The sequence below is a fragment of the Gopherus flavomarginatus genome, chromosome 7 (assembly GCF_025201925.1).
Source record: "Gopherus flavomarginatus isolate rGopFla2 chromosome 7, rGopFla2.mat.asm, whole genome shotgun sequence".
NCBI lineage: Eukaryota > Metazoa > Chordata > Testudines > Testudinidae > Gopherus > Gopherus flavomarginatus.
This window is the reverse complement of record NC_066623.1, coordinates 14583052-14600758: the sequence shown is the minus strand read 5'-3', so window position 1 is coordinate 14600758 and position 17707 is coordinate 14583052. Positions and strand designations below refer to the sequence as shown.

General features: G+C 41.5%; 1 protein-coding gene across 8 annotated transcripts in view; it reads left to right on the top strand.

Moving 5' to 3' along the window:
• ACSL6 (acyl-CoA synthetase long chain family member 6) overlaps positions 1 to 17707 on the top strand; it is a 116542-nt gene that overhangs the window by 72886 nt on the left and 25949 nt on the right. For all 8 annotated transcript variants that reach the window (XM_050962629.1, XM_050962630.1, XM_050962633.1 and 5 more), the window contains 5 exons: positions 5 to 104; positions 1943 to 2121; positions 2508 to 2540; positions 7451 to 7502; positions 13957 to 14030. In XM_050962629.1, the coding sequence (XP_050818586.1) occupies positions 5 to 104; positions 1943 to 2121; positions 2508 to 2540; positions 7451 to 7502; positions 13957 to 14030 (438 nt within the window). The remainder of the gene's footprint in view (positions 1 to 4; positions 105 to 1942; positions 2122 to 2507; positions 2541 to 7450; positions 7503 to 13956; positions 14031 to 17707) is intronic.

Here is a 17707-nt window from a genome sequence, read left to right as displayed (position 1 = left end):
CCAGTGGATCATTTCTGAGCTGGCTTGTTATACCTATTCTATGGTGGTGGTCCCCCTGTATGACACATTAGGTCATGGAGCGATTCGTTACATTATCAATACAGGTAAAAACAGACATGCATAAATATCATGGAGGTTCTCAAAAAATCACTCTTGTTATGCAGAATGACTGATTTTCTCTTCTGCTTTCCTAAAGGCAGATGCTTTGGTTCAGTGAATCGTTTTGGCTGGAAGTAACCTTAGCTGGATTATATAGTATAGCTCTATGTATCATGGCAGGATCGGCTTTATTATTCTGAAATTACCCCTAATGGGGGGAGGGATAGCTCAGGGGTTTGAGCATTGGCCTACTAAACCCAGGGTTGTGAGTTCAATCCCTGAGGGGGCCATTAAGGGAACTGGGGTAAAAATCTGGGGATTGGTCCTGCTTGGAGCAGGGGGTTGGACTAGATGACCTCCTGAGGTCCCTTCCAACCCTAATAGTCTATGATTCACTTTGTATATTTCCAGCTAGGCATTGTCTTGTAGCTTGTTCTACTGCTGAACTGAGTGTAGTGTTTATAAGTTTTCCCTAATATGTAATACATTTTCCCTGCAACAACATTAGCCCATTACTGCTTATTTTGTTCCAATGACAAGTGCTAACAATTAATCTATCATTTAGTAACCTCACTTTATGCATGTATTTTTCTTTGAACATTATGGGTCTTGAGCCTTAACATTGCACCTGTCTTACTGGGATTCTGCCTGGCAGGGTAAATTCTATTACGTAATAGACTTCCCGTAAAAAAATGAGACTCTCTCCCTACAAATAGAATTTTAAGGTTCTAGGGTCCCAATCCTGCAAAGCACATAAGCACATGCTTAACTTTAAGCATCGGAGTCAATGGGACAACTTACAAGCTTCAAGTTAAGCCCTTTCTTCAAACTTTGCAAGATCAGGGCTTAGGACTGTAAGAGCAAAATCTAAAGACTCTGTCCTGTGCCCAAAAGCCGAACACAAGGCTGTACAGTTGTTTTGCAGGGACTGGTCTGAGCTGTACTAATGCAAAAGCAGGGCAGATTTTTAGTAACATCTAACTTTATATCCCATATGAAAATGAGAATCCTGAACACACACTCCTTTCTCAGAAGGGAGGTTTCTTTGTTCTAAAATCCCATTCCTCAAAACTTCTGGAGACTCAGTTGATGTATATTTTTAAAGAATGGGCCAGATCCTCAGCAGGTGCAAACTGTCAATTTACAATTAACCGCAGACACAAGCTGAGGGTGTATTTATTCCTTTTTTTAAAATGGCCTTTCTCTTTTTATGCCCTTTCTTTCCACTGTATCTTACGTGTTGCACAGATGGCCAGTTCCAATTGAGGACAGCAAGAGCTTTTTTTAATTGACTTCAGTGGGACCAGGATTTGGCTCAATGTGCATTTCAACTTGGCTCAAGGAGAGCTTTGCTGTAATTTCTGTGGCTGCAGGATAGCTCAGGATCATAACAGCAACCAGCCACTGACAAGATCATTCCAGTGAGGAGCATTAGCTCAGTGCTACTAGCTGTTCCTTTGATCATTTTGGCTTTGAGCTTCTAACAACTACTTCATACCATTCGGGTTTATTTTTTTTCTACAGTTTTAATATTTTTAATTGAATCCTAAAATAATTGTAGCTGTTGGTCTGATGCGCTTTGTGCTGCAAACAAATATTTGCCTTACCACTCATTCAGTTTCCGATATAGTAGTGTGCTCTGTTCAGTGTTGATTTACGATCACTAGGATTAAATACTAAAATTTACTTGTTTCCTAAGAGAAAATATATATTATTTCAGGATCTCATGGTATAAATATAAAATGAGTATCAAAAACTGATTAGCAGAGATTCATAGAGATTACTGTGAAGTTTCAGCTAGTGTTACATTTAACTAAAAAAAAATTTTGTTTTTGTTTTTTAGCTGATATTTCCACAGTAATCTGTGACAAACCAGAAAAAGCCAGAATCCTCCTGGATCACGTGGAGAAAAGAGAAACGCCAGGCTTAAAGTCTATTATTCTGATGGACCCTTTTGAGAAGGACCTAAAGGAAAGAGGGAAAAGATGTGGTGTTCACGTCCAATCCATGCAGGAAGTAGAGGTGATGTTCCTATCCCCCTTGTTTAATGTTAGACTCAGAAATAATCAGCTCAGATATTATTTGATGAAATCCAGGAGATGGCTGTTCAGTTAAAGCATGAAGCTGCTTCTCATGGATAAATTTATATTATTATTAGTAGGCACATTGATCAGCTACTTTTTCTCTTTTATGCTGGATTCTTCTGTTTTTTATGTATTTTTCTCAGAGGTTTTACTGTAACTAAACTTTGTTTTAAACTGGATCCTGTAGCGATGTCAGGGCAGGATTTTCCTGCTCTTCTTTCTCTTCCTTTCTATCTCCAGCTTCCTCAGTCATTTGCAGTTTATTAACAAGCATGTTAATCTGCTTATGTTAGAATGGAAATGATTTTGTTAATATTCTTTCAGGCTAGTGGCCGTGAGAGTTGGCATGTCCCTGTGGTGAGTCCAATCATTTTTTTTTCTCCAACCTTTAATCGCTTGTAGTTAATTTAAACAAATTTCACAAAGAATAATTTGCCAGAGTGTGCACAAAGCCTGCAGAGTGTGAGTGTGTGTGTGTGTGTGTGTGTGTGTGTGTACATTAAATGTAGTGTCTGGTATATTTCTCAGTAGGAGGTGACTGACAGTGAAGAATCCTAACAATGCTCCATTATCTTCCACTGATAGTCTGAGCGTGGATCTCATTTGCTGAGATGTATGCTATTTGCTTCATAAATTATATCCCCTGAATCCTTAAATGGAACTTCAGGACATAAACCCAAGGAAGGAATGATAGAGGATGAGATCCTACAGTGTTCTTTAAAGAGCTTTGTGAATGTTAAGTGTGAGAATAAGTAGGACAAATTAAACGAACCATCTTCAAAAAACTGCTAAACAACTCCTGACTTTAGAATAGATTTCAAACTACATCAACTTAATAGTGTCTTTTTATGAAAGGCAAATGAGCTACAATTCAACGAAAAGGCAGCATAAAAACACTGTAATAATAATTAATGGCTCTAGTTAAGACATCTCAATTGCCAGCCAGAAAAACCAGGAAACATCTCGGACTAGATTCCTGTAGGTTCATCTGAGTCCACATACAAACCCAATCCCTAACCCTAGTTTGAGAGCTCTATCCGTCCCCAATCCTAATCCTTGTTCACATCTGCTAACTGATCCCATCCTTACCTCTTGCCCCAGCCTGCTAACCAGGCTGAATCCTAACTCAAACCTTAATCATAATATGGACCCACCTACTATCCCAGGGGTCGGCAACCTTTGGCATGCGGCCCATCAGAGTAATCCACTGGCAGGCCGCGAGACGTTTTGTTTCTGTTGACCGTCCGCAGGCATGGCCCCCCGCAACTCCCGGTGGTTGCGGTTTACCATTTCCACCAATGGGAGCTGCAGGAAGCGGCAGCCAGCATGTCCCTGTGGCCCGCAGCTTCCTGCAGCTCCCATTGGCTGGGAACGGTGAATCGCAGCCACTGGGAGCTGCAGGGGGCGGTGACTGTGAACGGTAAATGTAAACAAAATATCTGGCAGCCCACCAGTGGCTTACCCTGATGGGCTGCGTGCCGAAGATTGCCGATCCCTGTACTATCCCAACAATAACACTAGACAAGGCTCTCCAACCTGCCTTCTATCCTAACCTAACTGATGCCTGTCAACTGGTATGAACTCATAACCTTCACCTGCAGTGTGACCCTGCGCCATGGACCTCAGGTCACCGACCCACCTCAATTTTCTGTCTCACTTTTGCCCACCAAATAGCTCCAGACATAAGGTTGGGGTTAGTAGGGAGTCATGGGTTATGGTAAGCATAAAGGGGTGAGCCAGCATTAGGAATTAAATGTGGGTTAATGTTAGGGGAGAGATGGCTTTTTATTGCAAATCTCATTTCTGGTGATTTTAATAAAGCCTCAGCTCCTGGAGTCATGTTATTTCATAATCTCCATTTTTCCTTTTTTTTAAAAAGCAAATATTAGGCTTTCTGAATGCAAAACATGTCCTGAGTGTATCCTAAAGGTTTAAACCCCAGCAGCAAATAAAAACCACACTCTATTAAAAATAATAATCCCAGGATTTTTAACTCAATCTCAGAATTTTTGGAGTCTGACTTTACACAAATGGAATTCAAACGCTGGCCTGGGCTGGATATACAGGCACATATGAGGGTTCAGAACCAGCACATGGACCCAGACGACAATTAGGAGTAGGGCAGCAAAAGGGCTCTGAGTAGGACTGGGTGTGATGGGAATGGGAGGGCAGGCTATAATAGTAAAGGCCTGCAGGGAGGCCCAGGCTAGGGCTGGGCCCGCCAGGGGACCCTGGGCTAAAGTCTAACTGTCCAAGTACAGTCTCTAGTTATGTACTCAGCTTGCTATCCAGTGCTCCTGCCCTTGCTACCACGGCTATGTTGCTGTCTTTAGTGAGCTACCTTGATCAAAGCTTATTTGGGGCTAGTAGTCTGGTTGGATATTATGGTTGGGCCTTCTTGCTTTTCCTAGGCAGGGCTAGTGATGGTGTGTAGTAATCGCTTCTGACCAGAGTTAGGCTTGAGGCTGGTTGACATTCTGTTTTTAGAGTTTGCGCCTTTTGGCCACCTTGGCTTTTGGTGGTTATAGGTGCTGAGGTTGCAACATTTGGTGTTTTGGGGTAGCTGGCCGGTTCCGGCTATGATAGGGTTGAGATGCGCTGGCCAGCAAAATCTACCTTTTGGCTCTGAGGCTTGTTTGCTAGCTTTGGTTAGGTAGGGTGAATCCCAGTTGGCTAGTTTGGAATAAGTTTAGTATTGGAGCTGGGTGGCTGCCTCACACTAAATTTGTGGCTGGAAATGAATACTCTAGGTTCATTTGAAAAGCATTTTCTCTTTGGAAAAAACTTTTGAGGGAAAAAATTTCAAGAGGCTCTACTGTTGACTTCAGTGAGTTTGGATTGGACCCTTTCATTAGAGAAGAGACTATTTATGAGGCGTGCACAATGCAGTCCAGCTGTTCCCCATTAGCATTGCCCCTTTCATTATTCCACCTTTTTAGAGCTGGACTTGGATTGGTCAATCTGTCATGTTCGTTTACTCCATTCTAAAGCAAAGAACAGAATTACAGCTGGGGCTGGTATTAGTTTTGTGGTGTTAAAAAAATTGTGATGGACATTAAGGGTCCATACCTTCAATCCTTACTCAGGCAAAACTCCCAGTGGTTTTGCCTGTGTGTAAAACAGGACTGTGCCCTGAAATTAACTCAACCTTTGGGGGTTGCATATGGACATCTCTAAATCTTGTAATTATAAAAGATGACAAGTTACTGTTATCTGTGAATTGCCTCCTTTCTCTGATTCAGAGGAGACTTGACATGTATTTGAGGATAAGGGATAACTTTCATTCTTTTATGAGAGTGGCCCTTTACAGCAGAGCCTAGTGGTCAAAACCCACAGCCCTTTATTAGTTGTATCACCTAATCCTTTTCTCTTCCTTTTTCTCTTCCTACCTTATTTTGTTCCTGTATGATTCCTGAGCACTCAGTCCTGCAAATCAGACTAAGAGCTATTACTCTGATGTAATCTCGAGTAGCAGAACTCCCTTTAGTCACCTCTTGTCCTTGTTTCCAAGACAATCTTCCCCACAAGGAAAACATGTCCTGACTGCACTGAAACCCCCTATTTCCCTGATACTACCTTTTAAAGTGCTCAGCATACTGTCACTAGCCATGCTAGGAATCAAAGGGCTTTGTTTGTACTACAGCTGTTTCATTCATGTTGGGGGGGAGGGACGCATGTTCTCATAGAGTAAAAAGGAGACAGGCCTTGCAACACTTACACATGTACATTTCTTTTAGAGGTCTACCCTACTGAACTTGATACATTGTAGGACTGAACTCTAAAACAGCAGTTGCAGAATTACAGAATAGGATTCTATGCCAACACAAGTCATCTTCATGGTCTTGGTGACACTGTATCTAACTTTAAACTCCATAGCACATCAACTCACAGTAAATGTTCCTTAGGAAACAAAATAACAACCAGAAAAGACAAATCACAATGGGTGGCCACAGCACAGTCATGAGTTATCTTCTGATCAAGTGGAAGATGACGTGCGTCATCCCTGCAGAGCCAGCTGTGGGTGCCTGATTCAATTTTAATATTAAGTCAAATTTATTTAAATGGTAATTAGCAAAGCTTACCCAATGCATATGAGTGGATTCCTCCAATACCGCCACCTTTGGAGACTTGTTGGGGTTTCTGTAACTGAAAAATGCACCACAGCAGCACCAGTTGGGAGCCTTTTGAAAGCTGTTGAATTGGGTATGGTTTTACTAAGAATGACTGTGGTACTGCTGCATGCACTCACTGCCAATTATTCAAACGAGGCTTGTAATTCTGGGTGTGTTACTTTTTGGTGGCCCAACTTGACATACACAGGGCTTGATATTCATAACTGCTGAGCACTCACGGATCTTACTGACTTCAGTTGCAGATAGCAGCACTCAGCAGTGAAAGGTAGGCCCAAGATGTCTCAAACTGGGCTTCCAAAAACTAAGGCACCCAAACATTTAACCATATTACCTACATTGTCAGATTAAGGCTGGATGCATAGTAGACAGAAACCTGACTTCCAAATATTTTACAAGTAAAAATGCTGAGTTTCATTTCCCAGTCCTATTATTTGTTACTTGCATGTATTTGGTGCTTGTGAGTATTTGTGAAAATGCCTGTACATTACAAAAATGTCCCTAATTTTTAGAATGAATGAGCATTCAGCCAGAAACTAGAACAGTATTTGTTGTTCTTCTTCTTAATAAAAAGTTTATCATCCAGTTAGGGACCAGAAAAAATGCCATGTGATTTAGGGGACCCAACACATGACATGAATAACAAATACAAAATAGCTGTTTTCAAACAACTCATCATCTATATATTATTAATCTCAAATGTGAGACACTCATGAATAACAAATACAGAGGAAGAAAATCAGGATCTGTTAGCTTTCCTAACTCCCAAAGGGGCCAAATGCTTAAATATTATTTATAAGACGTAGTTCAAACAGCTGTTATGCAGAAGCTTGAGGCTATGGTTTTCTTTCATTAGGGAATATAGCATATTATAAGTAGGCAAGGATCTTGAATGATGGACTAGTCACACTAAAGCACACTCCTTTAATGCACCTAAACCTAGGGGGAAAGAAGGAAACTAGACCAAATGGACAAACATACTAGAGGAAGAATTACATGATGTTTTTTTGCAAGCTCCAGGAAAAAATTGAAATGACAGGGTTGAGACATGATTGGTTCAATAAAGAAGTGAGCACAAAGGCTAATGATGCAAACCTGTGACTCTACAATTTTCCTGTTTTCTTTGTGTATTTCTAGCCTCCTCAACCAGAAGATCTGTCGATTGTCTGTTTTACCAGTGGCACTACAGGTAACAGAACAGGCATTTTAATCTTAATGCATTACCTTAGACTACCAAAATCACTCTGAATAACGGCTCACCATGTATAAACACAATTTAGCACTGTCATATATAGAACAATTATGTTTGTTTTATGTCTATTAAATACACGTGTGTGAGAGAGAGATACATACACACATATATAAAGTTATAATCAAATTAAAAACTTAGATTACATTGGTATAAAAATACAAATAATACTTTTTCTGCAACTCCTTAAATAATATATTTTGGCAATATGATTTTGCAAGTGTGTGTGTGTGTGTGTGTGGGTATCTCTTTTTTCCTCATTCTTCTGTGTATCTGTTTTCACGCTGGACAGGGACGGCTCCAGGCACCAGCACACCAAGCGCTTGCTTGGGGTGGCAAGCCACGGGAAGTGAGCTACCGGTCGCCATGAGAGCAGCAGGCACGCTGCCTTTGCTGGCATGCCTGCGGAGGGTCCGCTGGTCCCACGGCTTCGGCGGACCTCCCGCAGGCGTGCCGCCAAATCTGCAAGACTGGGAACCTCCCACAGGCAAGCCGCTGAAGGCAGCCTGCCTGCCATGCTTGGGGCAGCAAAATACCTAGAGCTGCCCCTGACACTGGAGTCTGTTTTTGAAGTTTTTTTGTTGAAGAATTGCCACTTTTAGGTCTGTTAATCTCCCTGGTCACTCAATAACAGACCTAGAAGTGGCCTCTCCATGCTCAGAGAGGTTCTCAAAGGTCTCTTATGGAGAAGAATTAGTCCAAAAATTGGCTGCACTTTTGGTTTGTTTGGGATTTTAAAATTTATAGAAAATCTAGGGACAGTGTTTCCTTTAAAGTTTTTTGTTCTTCTTTACTACTTTCAGCGTGTTCTGTTTTTCTAAATAGCTCTTTATTCAGGACAGATAAGGAAAAGAAAACTTGTGGAAAACTCACATAGCGCTTGGGCTAGAGTCAGGCTTTAGGCTGTGCTTAGTACTATGCCTGAAAAACCACAGCTAGGAGATGAAGTTCACGGCCCACCTTTTGATTCCCCCGAAACCTAAGATTTCAGACTCGTCAACAGTCAGAGCTCTTCCAGGAGCATGGTCCTTGTGTTTTAATACTCACCAACTTATCACCTATGTATCCCCTCCTCTGCTGGAATAAGTCTGGTTTCTTTGCTTGGTTAATCTGCATGAGGGCTTTTGTGGAGGTTGTAGTGACACTCCTGGGCTTTTGCAGCTTTAAGGTGCACCATCCAGTGGGACGGAAAGTGCCTGGCCTGGATTGGGCCCCATATTCATTTATTTTGAATTACCAGATTTAGAATTATTTTGAAATGGAGCCAGTGTCAGTAGGTTAAAGCTTTGGAAGTATCTATTATGACTTGAATTCTATAATGACAATTTGGATTAATATTTATATTAATGTTTGGGTTGCAAATGTATATCTATTTTTGGCTGTTTATTAGTAAACTCAGGAATGGATTTTAATTTTTGTATGTGATTCATAGGATCAGACATACAAAATGCCTTCAGAGGAAAGAGAGAGGTTGACTCTGAGATGTTTGGACTCACCTTCATTTTTTTTTAACCGATTGTCAACACAACTCCTAAATGAGCATGAGGCAATGGTGGTTGCTAAGAGTGGAAATGTACATGAAACATTGTTATGCATCTGTGTGTACTGACTGCTCTGAAAAAACACCCTTCAGTTTTTCAAGTACAGACCAGTGACTAATCTTCCAAGGAAACCTATCTCCAGCAGAGACAATTAGATGTTGATGAAGGCTTTCCATGGTTCAGCAAAATTCACCAGGTTTCAGAGTAGCAGCCATATTAGTCTGTATCCACAAAAAGAACAGGACTATTTGTGGCACCTTAGAGACTAACGAATTTATTTGAGCATAAGATTTCGTGGGCTATAGCCCACTTCATCGGCTGCATAGAATGGAACATATAGTAATAAGATACATACGTGTGTGTGTGTGTGTGTGTGTGTGTGTGTGTGTCTCTGTGTGTGTGTGTGTGTGTATATATATAGTGTGTGTGTGTGTGTGTGTGTATTTATATAATATATACACACACACACACACAGAGAACATGAAAAGGTGGAAGTTGCCATACCAACTCTAAGAGGCTAATTAAGATGAGCCTAATAATAATAATTAAGATGAGCTGCTGCTAATAGCTCATATTAATTAGTTAGCCTTTTAGAGTTGGTATATATGTTCCATTCTATGCATCCGATGAAGTGGGGTGTAGCCCATGAAAGCTTATGCTCAAATAAATTTGTTAGTCTCTAAGGTGCCACAAGTACTCCTGTTCTTTTTGCAGAATTCACCAGTAACTCATGGATGCTCAGTTGGTATAAGGAGCCATTTACAGGCTCAGAAATGACACTGAATGGCATTCATTCAGTGACACATTCAGTGACATTGAAAAGATTCCTTTCTTACATATGAGAAGTGTCAGACAAGGTCCTCACTGAAGTAACACCTGAAGAATGTCATGCTCTGGTCACTGATTATCTGCCTGGAATCACTTACCATTGTTGATACTCCTCCATTGTGCATCTGTGTCAACGTGCTGTGCTATCTTGAGGATACTTTGTGCTGTTGTCTCTGTGAAGCAAATTCAAGTAGAGGATACTTTAATGACTTAAAAAGGAAGGGGAAAAAAAGCTATGTCACTAATATGTTGCTGTTCCACCCAGGATGGGCTCTGGGGAAGGACTTGTAGCAAAGTGAACTTTGTTTGCCTAGACATTCTGTCAAATAGTTCCATGTGCTAAAAAAGGGTAATACATGCTGTGATCACCATTGTGGCACATGTAGCTAGATCAACAACAAATCTGCAGCACTGTTTGCTCTGGAATTTTTTTTGATGAGGTTTCTGGTGATGAAGGTTATGAAAACTGGTGCTCTGCTCTGATGTGTTTAGAGTCACAAATACTTTGGGACACTGAATTCAGCTGTTGTTCACATAGAAAAAGGTGGAGGAAGGAAGGGATATATTTTCAGAATGGTGATGGTAATGATGGTTTGAGGAACCCTGGCAGATGTTCTGGATCATCTGAATATGCAATGAAAATTTTCAGAGATCGAATAAATGAATTCAAGTGTTGAAAGAAACTAAGAATCCATCTCATTTCCCAGGATGTCTGAAGATTTATCACTGGGTACTGAAAGAAAAACACTTAATTGATATAGTTGGGGGTATATAATCTAGAATGCATTTCAGTGAGGTAATTAAACTAAGGAAGAATATCCAATCATTGTTCTGAAGAAAAATTCACAGGGGCAGATTTTGCTGGTCTGAACGAGAAATGGATGAGTGGACTGGTGCATTCACAAGTTTCTCCTGAAGCCAACTCTGTAGAAGTACAGCTACCCTCTGAATTGTATAGGCTGGTTTGAGAAATTTTTTTGGCAAGACACACAACAAAAGATAAGAAATTTCTTGGTCTCCTATGCACATCTACTTTTTAGCTTGGCTCATAGAATTCTCTCTTTGTTTGGATTCCCATGCCTGTGAGGCTGCTTTTTCCCCCACCTAAGGATACATTTGTACTTTTATAAGAAAACCTGCCTTATCAAGCAACCATCTGACAGTCGGCCTGTACTACATGTAGCACTGAAACTGTTGCTGGGGGCAGAACAGTTGCTCTCTCCCTGACTATGGGTTATGAAACAGAATGGCATGCATGTATGCTACACCACAATAGTGCAACATTTTACAACTCTTTCAGTGTAATATAATGATTTTGTCAAGGTTTTAAAGACGGGATTAAAGTGCTTGAAACACTGTTTAAAGTGAAAATCCCTGCAAGCTGCATGGACACTTCTCAAAGACACCATAGTAGAGGCCCAACTTAAATGTATGCCTCAAATTAAAAAACACAGTAAGCCAACTAAAAAAGAGCCACGGTGGCTTGACAGCCATGTAAAAGAAGCAGTGAGAGATAAAAAGGCATCTTTTAAAAAGTGGAAGTCAAATCCTAGTGAGGTAAATAGAAAGGAGCATAAACACTGCCAAATTACATGTAAAAATATAATAAGAAAAGCCAAAAAGGAGTTTGAAGAAAACCTAACCAAAAATCTCAAAAAGTAATAACAATATGTCTTTTAAGCACATCAGAAGCAGGAAGCCTGATAAACAACCAGTGGGGCCCCTGGATGATTGAGATACAAAAGGAGCACTTAAAGACAATAAAGTCATTGCGGAGAAACTAAATGAATTTTTTGCTTCAGTCTTCACAACTAAGGATGTTAGGGAGATTCCCAAACCTGAGCCATCCTTTGTAGGTGACAAATCTGAGAAATTGTCACAGATTGAAGTGTCACTAGAGGAGGTTTTGGAATTAATTGATAAGCTTAACAGTAACAAGTCACTGGGACCAGATGGCATTCACCTAAGAGTTCTGAAAGAACTCAAATGTGAAATTGTGGAACTATTAACTATGGTTTGTAACCTGTCCTTTAAAACAGCTTCTGTACCCAATGACTGGAAGATAGCTAATGTAACGCCAATATTTAAAAAGAGCTCTAGAGGGGATCCCGGCAATTACAGACCAGTAAGTCTAACATCAGTACCGGGCAAATTACTTGAAACAACAGTCAAGAATAAAATTGTCAGACACCTAGAAGAACATAAATTGTTGGGCAAAAGTCAACATAGTTTCTGTAAAGGGAAATCGTGTCTTACTAATCTATTAAGAGTTCTTTGAAGGGGTCAACAAACATGTGGACAAGGGGGATCCAGTGGACATAGTGTACTTAGATTTCCAGAAAGCCTTTGGCAAGGTCCCTCACCAAAGGCTCTTACGTAAATTAAGTTGTCATGGGATAAGAGGGAAAGATCCTTTCATGGATTAAGAACTGGTTAAAAGATAGGGAACAAAGGGTAGGAATAAATGGTAAATTTTCAGAATGGTCTGACCTAGTATGGCCGTTCTTATGTTCTAAAGACATGTTCTAAAATACTCTATATGTTATAAATGTCCCGTTCATTCCAATAAATATGTGCAGTGGCAAATGTTTATGTTCAGGGTTCAATTAATTAGTCTGAATATTGGATGAATTTGATGTTCATCCAGTGAAGAGAGAACTAAGAGAACACGCATTGTGCAGTCTTGCCCATGCGGCTCTGCTAACTGAGCTCAATACCCCTGCTGTTCCTGGGCAGTAACTGCTGATAGTGCTGACCTGCGCAGGGTCTTTGTGATCTGAAGCAGTATTCACAGAGGGACTGGCATGGTACCTGCAAAGTTTGTGAACTGAGGAGGAATTGAACCTCAGTCCCTAAAAGATAGCGTTATACATTAACCCCCAAGCCACTGTGACCCCTTCCAAATTCCAGGGGCATGATTAGTTTATCCAGGGGGCAAATTCTGCCTGGATGTACAGTTTGGGCAGGCCCATTTACTTCAGTGGGATTCCACAAGGCATGGTTTGATTCATTATGCACCTGTGGTATGACAAACAGCTCCATCTACTTTACATTAAAAAAGGAAGGCTTCTTTGAGAGCCAGTTCTACCCAGCTAGTCCCAGGAACTACAGTACAGTGACTCAGTCTGATTTTAAAACTAATCTACTTGCCATTATGGGGGCTGAGGGGAATAAGGCCCACTTCTGCCGATTGTACTCACACTGAGTAGCAACTTACTCTGTGGCTAGTCCCTTTTGAGAGTGATGAAGAGTGTTGGTGCTGAGGCAAAGGAAGATATGTCAAGTCCTAGTCACTAGCACTGACCATGGTCCTGAGAATGGATCGATGCTAGGTGTTTTCTATTATTTACTTGCTCAGAAGTATTTAATGTGCTGTGCTGACTATGTTCTATTTGCCCAGGAGTAAGAGTGCTGCAGCTCTATCAATAGCCCTGTGGCCATGTGCGTCACCCAGTAATCTCCACACTTCGGTGTATTGAGAGGTGTGAACATCAGAAACATTATTCAAGTGGCCATGAAGAAGCCAAAACTCAGAATAAAAAGACAGTGATGGTAATATCAATGATCTGGCAAAGAAACCTTCAAGTTAAGTACAATAGTTCTAGAGCTCATTCTTAGCCAAAATCTAGGTGACTGGTCTCTGTGTCAAATGGTATCTTGAGTAGCTGCAAACAAAGAAGAAAACCTTCAGTTGAAACACTCTATGCTCATTTTACAGTAATACTTCGTAAAAAGTTGCACATCATTCTTAAATCCTCTGATTCATTGGCTGATTCACAGTATCTGGCCCAGAGAATGGGCAATAAAATCATGCTATTGGTCTTCTGTGTGTTTATACTGAAACAGTTCAAACGTCTTTGTGTATTTTATTGCATAGAAACAACTCATTTTTGAAAATTGCTATTTTAGAATTCAGGAAAGGACATTGAAAAGAATTTTAACATCTCCAGGTCTTAGAAGCCTTTGAAAATTTACTACAGAGTCTTTTATTAATGCTGTGCTGTTTCTTTTTTCTTTCTTTTCAGGGAACCCCAAAGGTGCTATGCTGACTCACAGGAACGTGGTTGCTGATTTTTCGGGCTTTCTGAAAGTGACAGAGGTGAATACCCCTAGCTCGAGAGTGTTACCGCATACTGTGACTTTTTCAGTTTGAATTTTTGGGTTATTTCAAATCTATCCAAGATAAGTGAAATCTCACTCTTGGGGCCCAAGTCATTGAAATGGGAGCAAGGTTAAGCCCTTAGTGGTGGATGACAGTAGATTTCCCCCTCAACTACAGCACATGCATTTGGGTCCTGCTCCTGCAAGATGCCGAGTCCTTTGGGGGAGCACCCTCAACTCTCATTAAATCAATGAGTTGATCTTGCAGTACTGGGTCCCAGGTGAAGGCCAAAGAACCCAGTAAAATTGTGACTGGTGCTTAGAACTTAAAAAAATGACCAGAAGTTTCCCAGTGATGCCCACACAATAAACCAATCCCCTAGAGAAAATTCATTTCCGACATGTCCATTATTTGTTTGATAGCCATCATTCTGCACACAATGTATATAAAGTATCTGACAACCTATGCAACGTATTTAAAATACTACAAAAATCATTGTATTCATATTAAAACACACCTTGTTACATCCTGTATTTTGAATATGATATATGTGACACTGTGACATAATTTTTTTTAAATAGAAAACTGGCCAGTTTTTATATGTGCAGTGCATTTAAAAGAATGTATGAACATGCATTTGGAGACCATACTTCCTGTCTGGGAAACAGCATTGCTGAAGCAGAAATTAGTCACGTTAATAGACTGCTAATACTTAAGTGGTGGAAAGAATCAACTGGTACACAGTGAAAGGACCTGTGGCTGAACCATTACAGTTACAGGAACAATGTACTGATAAAACACCCACCTTATCAAAATAAATCTGATATCTATTCCTGGCCAATGCTGTAAATATTCCTGTTTTCGGGCTTGAATCTGTAAAGGTTCCCCGCTGTAGGTCCCAATCCTGCAAATACTCATGCATGTGATGAGTCATCCCACTGAACTTGTTTAAGTGTCTGCAGGATTTGGGCCTCATTAATGATCACCATAAAGTGTCAATGGGACAGTTCACAGTAGTAAACACTAAGAGCTTGACCCTGCAAGATGCTTAGCACCCTCAACTTCAGTGGAGTTTGAGGCTACTCAGAATTTTGCAGAATCAAGCCCCAAAAGCCTGATCCAATGTCCATTGCAGGAAATAGGATTTTTTCCATTGATTTCAAAGGGTATTGGCTCAAGACCTAAGACTGCCATTAATAGAGTTGCCAAGTTTCTAATCGCACAAAACCAAACACCATTGACCTGCCCTGCCTTGGCCCTTCTCTGAGGCCCCACCCACACTCACTCCATCCCCCCCTCCCTCTGTCACTTGCTCTCCCCCACCCTCACTCTCTTGTTCATTTTTACCAGGCTGGGGTAGGGGGTTGGGGTGTAGGAGGGGGCAAGGGCTCCGGCTGGGGGTTCAGACTCTGGGGAGGGGCTAGAAATGAGGAGTTCAGGGTATGGGAGGGGGCTCCAGGCTGGGGCAGGGGTTTGGGGTGCAGGCTCTGGGGTGGGGCTGGGGATGAGGGCTTTGGGATGCAGAAAGGGGCTCTAGGCTGAGGGGTGGTGCTTAGGCGTCTGGAGTGTGGGAAGGGGCTCCAGACTGAGGCAGGGGGTATGGGCCCTGGGCTGGGGGTGCGGGTTCTGGGGTCGGGTCAGAAACAAGGAGTTCAAGTTGCAGGAGGGAGAGTGATCTCTGGGAGGGAGTTTGGGTGTAGGAGGGGGGTCAGGGCTGGGGCAGGGATGTGGGAGGGGATGTGGAGTGCGAGCTCTGGGAGGGAGCTCCAGGCTGGAAAAGGGGGTTGGAATGCAAAAGGGGGTGCGGGCTCCAAGTGGCGTTTAGTTTGGGAGGCTCCATGGAAGTGGTGACATGTTCCTCAGCTCCTAGGGTTAGGCTCTGCCTTCGCATGCAGGCACCGCCCCCCGCAGCTCCCATTGGCTGCAATTTAAAAATGAACTGAATTTTGTTTTCTAAAAAGTATTTGTCCAATTGCTGGTTTGGAGGAGAAAAAACAAAGATTTTCATTTTTTGGAAAAAATAGTGCATCAAAGGCACAAAATATTTTCTTTTTATCAAAACTGGAAAAATATTACTTTTTTCTCCAGTGGTAAGACTGGTTTTTCGCAGCTGTACCTATGGATAAGACCAGTCTGAAGAGACGCTTGCAGGTAGACTGACGGATCTCAGTATCTTAGTCTCCTGTATTCATATTCAGACTGCCAGATAAAACAAGACACTGAAAACACTAAATTCTTATCGCACTTGACCTCAGGAGATGACAGGAAACATGCCCCAAAGAGAGTCAATCTCAATATTTCTTTCCATGGGAAAACAACTCAAGGGCTTCTATTACGCTCCATTATTTTGACAGATACAACAGAATAATGGGAGTGCAAAGTGGATGTGAAATGATCTCATTCTGACTGAGCAGAGTTTTAAACCCCCTTTGCACTGGTGTACAAGGTGCAGCGTAATGGATATAATCAAGACATCAGTTTCTGTAATCACTATAATATGGCTGTCTCTACACCTTGGGAAACTGTTTTATGTAAAGACGTTTCTTTTTTGATTTTTAGCTTTCCTTCTGATGTATGGAATATGTGAGGCTAAGGGCCACTGTTAAATTCCAGCCCAATTAAACAAAATAAGAAATCTTAGCAAACCAGTTTTTTTTCTTTTTATGATTTATTCAGCCTCTTTCTTCCCCCACATCTGTCTCTCGGACACCAATAATGTAGATGCTTAAAACTGGACGAAACACTAACCAAAAAGAATGTAATATTTTGCAGCTCGATAATCCAACATATTATTCTGACTAAAATCAATAATTAACCTCCGTAAAAAAATCCTGCCTCTTTCAATCTAATGGTCTGAATCTGCACTTGGATCTGCACAGGGGATCCTTGTGCCTCTGCAGAGCTCCATTGACTTCTGGACTAAAGGGGCTATCTGTTTGAATCCAGTTGCAGGGTCAGGGTTGTAATTTGGAGGAAAGAACTCATCTCTGTGCAGGATTAAATTTTTGATACAAATTTTCTGCTTAATAAGCCCAAATCTTCAAATCTGGACTTCATGGCTAGGAGCCAGACTGTCAGCTGTGTTAAGCTCACTCCACACTGGCAGAGTAGCAAAAAGGAACTTTAAAGCTGCCCTAATGGGATATCTTGAAAATCCCACTAAGATGGAGGAATGCTGGGCTAGTGTAAAGCTGGGGTGGCCAGCTTTATGCAATCCCCCTGCTAACCCTTGGTTCAGGGACATATCAGGGTCGGCTGGATGAAGAAGGAGGTATTCCAGGAGCAGAAGAAAGTTGAAGATAGAACAGAATGTATTCCACCAATCCCCAGCCAGCAGAGCAGCCCTGGGGCACCATTCGAACTTACATTGGGGACCATTTTGGCCCCTGGCCAGTCCTAATATTGACAGAGCTCCTCCCTACCTCAGCTGCACTCAGGCTGAGTGGAACTGTGTCTGTACTCAGTGCAGCTGAACACCATGCTGTAACAGTCAAATCCTGAATCTCGGTGCTTGAAATGCCCAGACACCCATTTTGAGACAAATGCCAATTTGAGTGTGCAAATCTTTATTTGGTCACCTAAGCCTATGTAGGAAAATTTGGTTCCTTGATGTTAGCACCTGTTTGCCATATGAGCTGCAGAGTTTCTTGAAAAATACACTCTTGCAGTGGGGA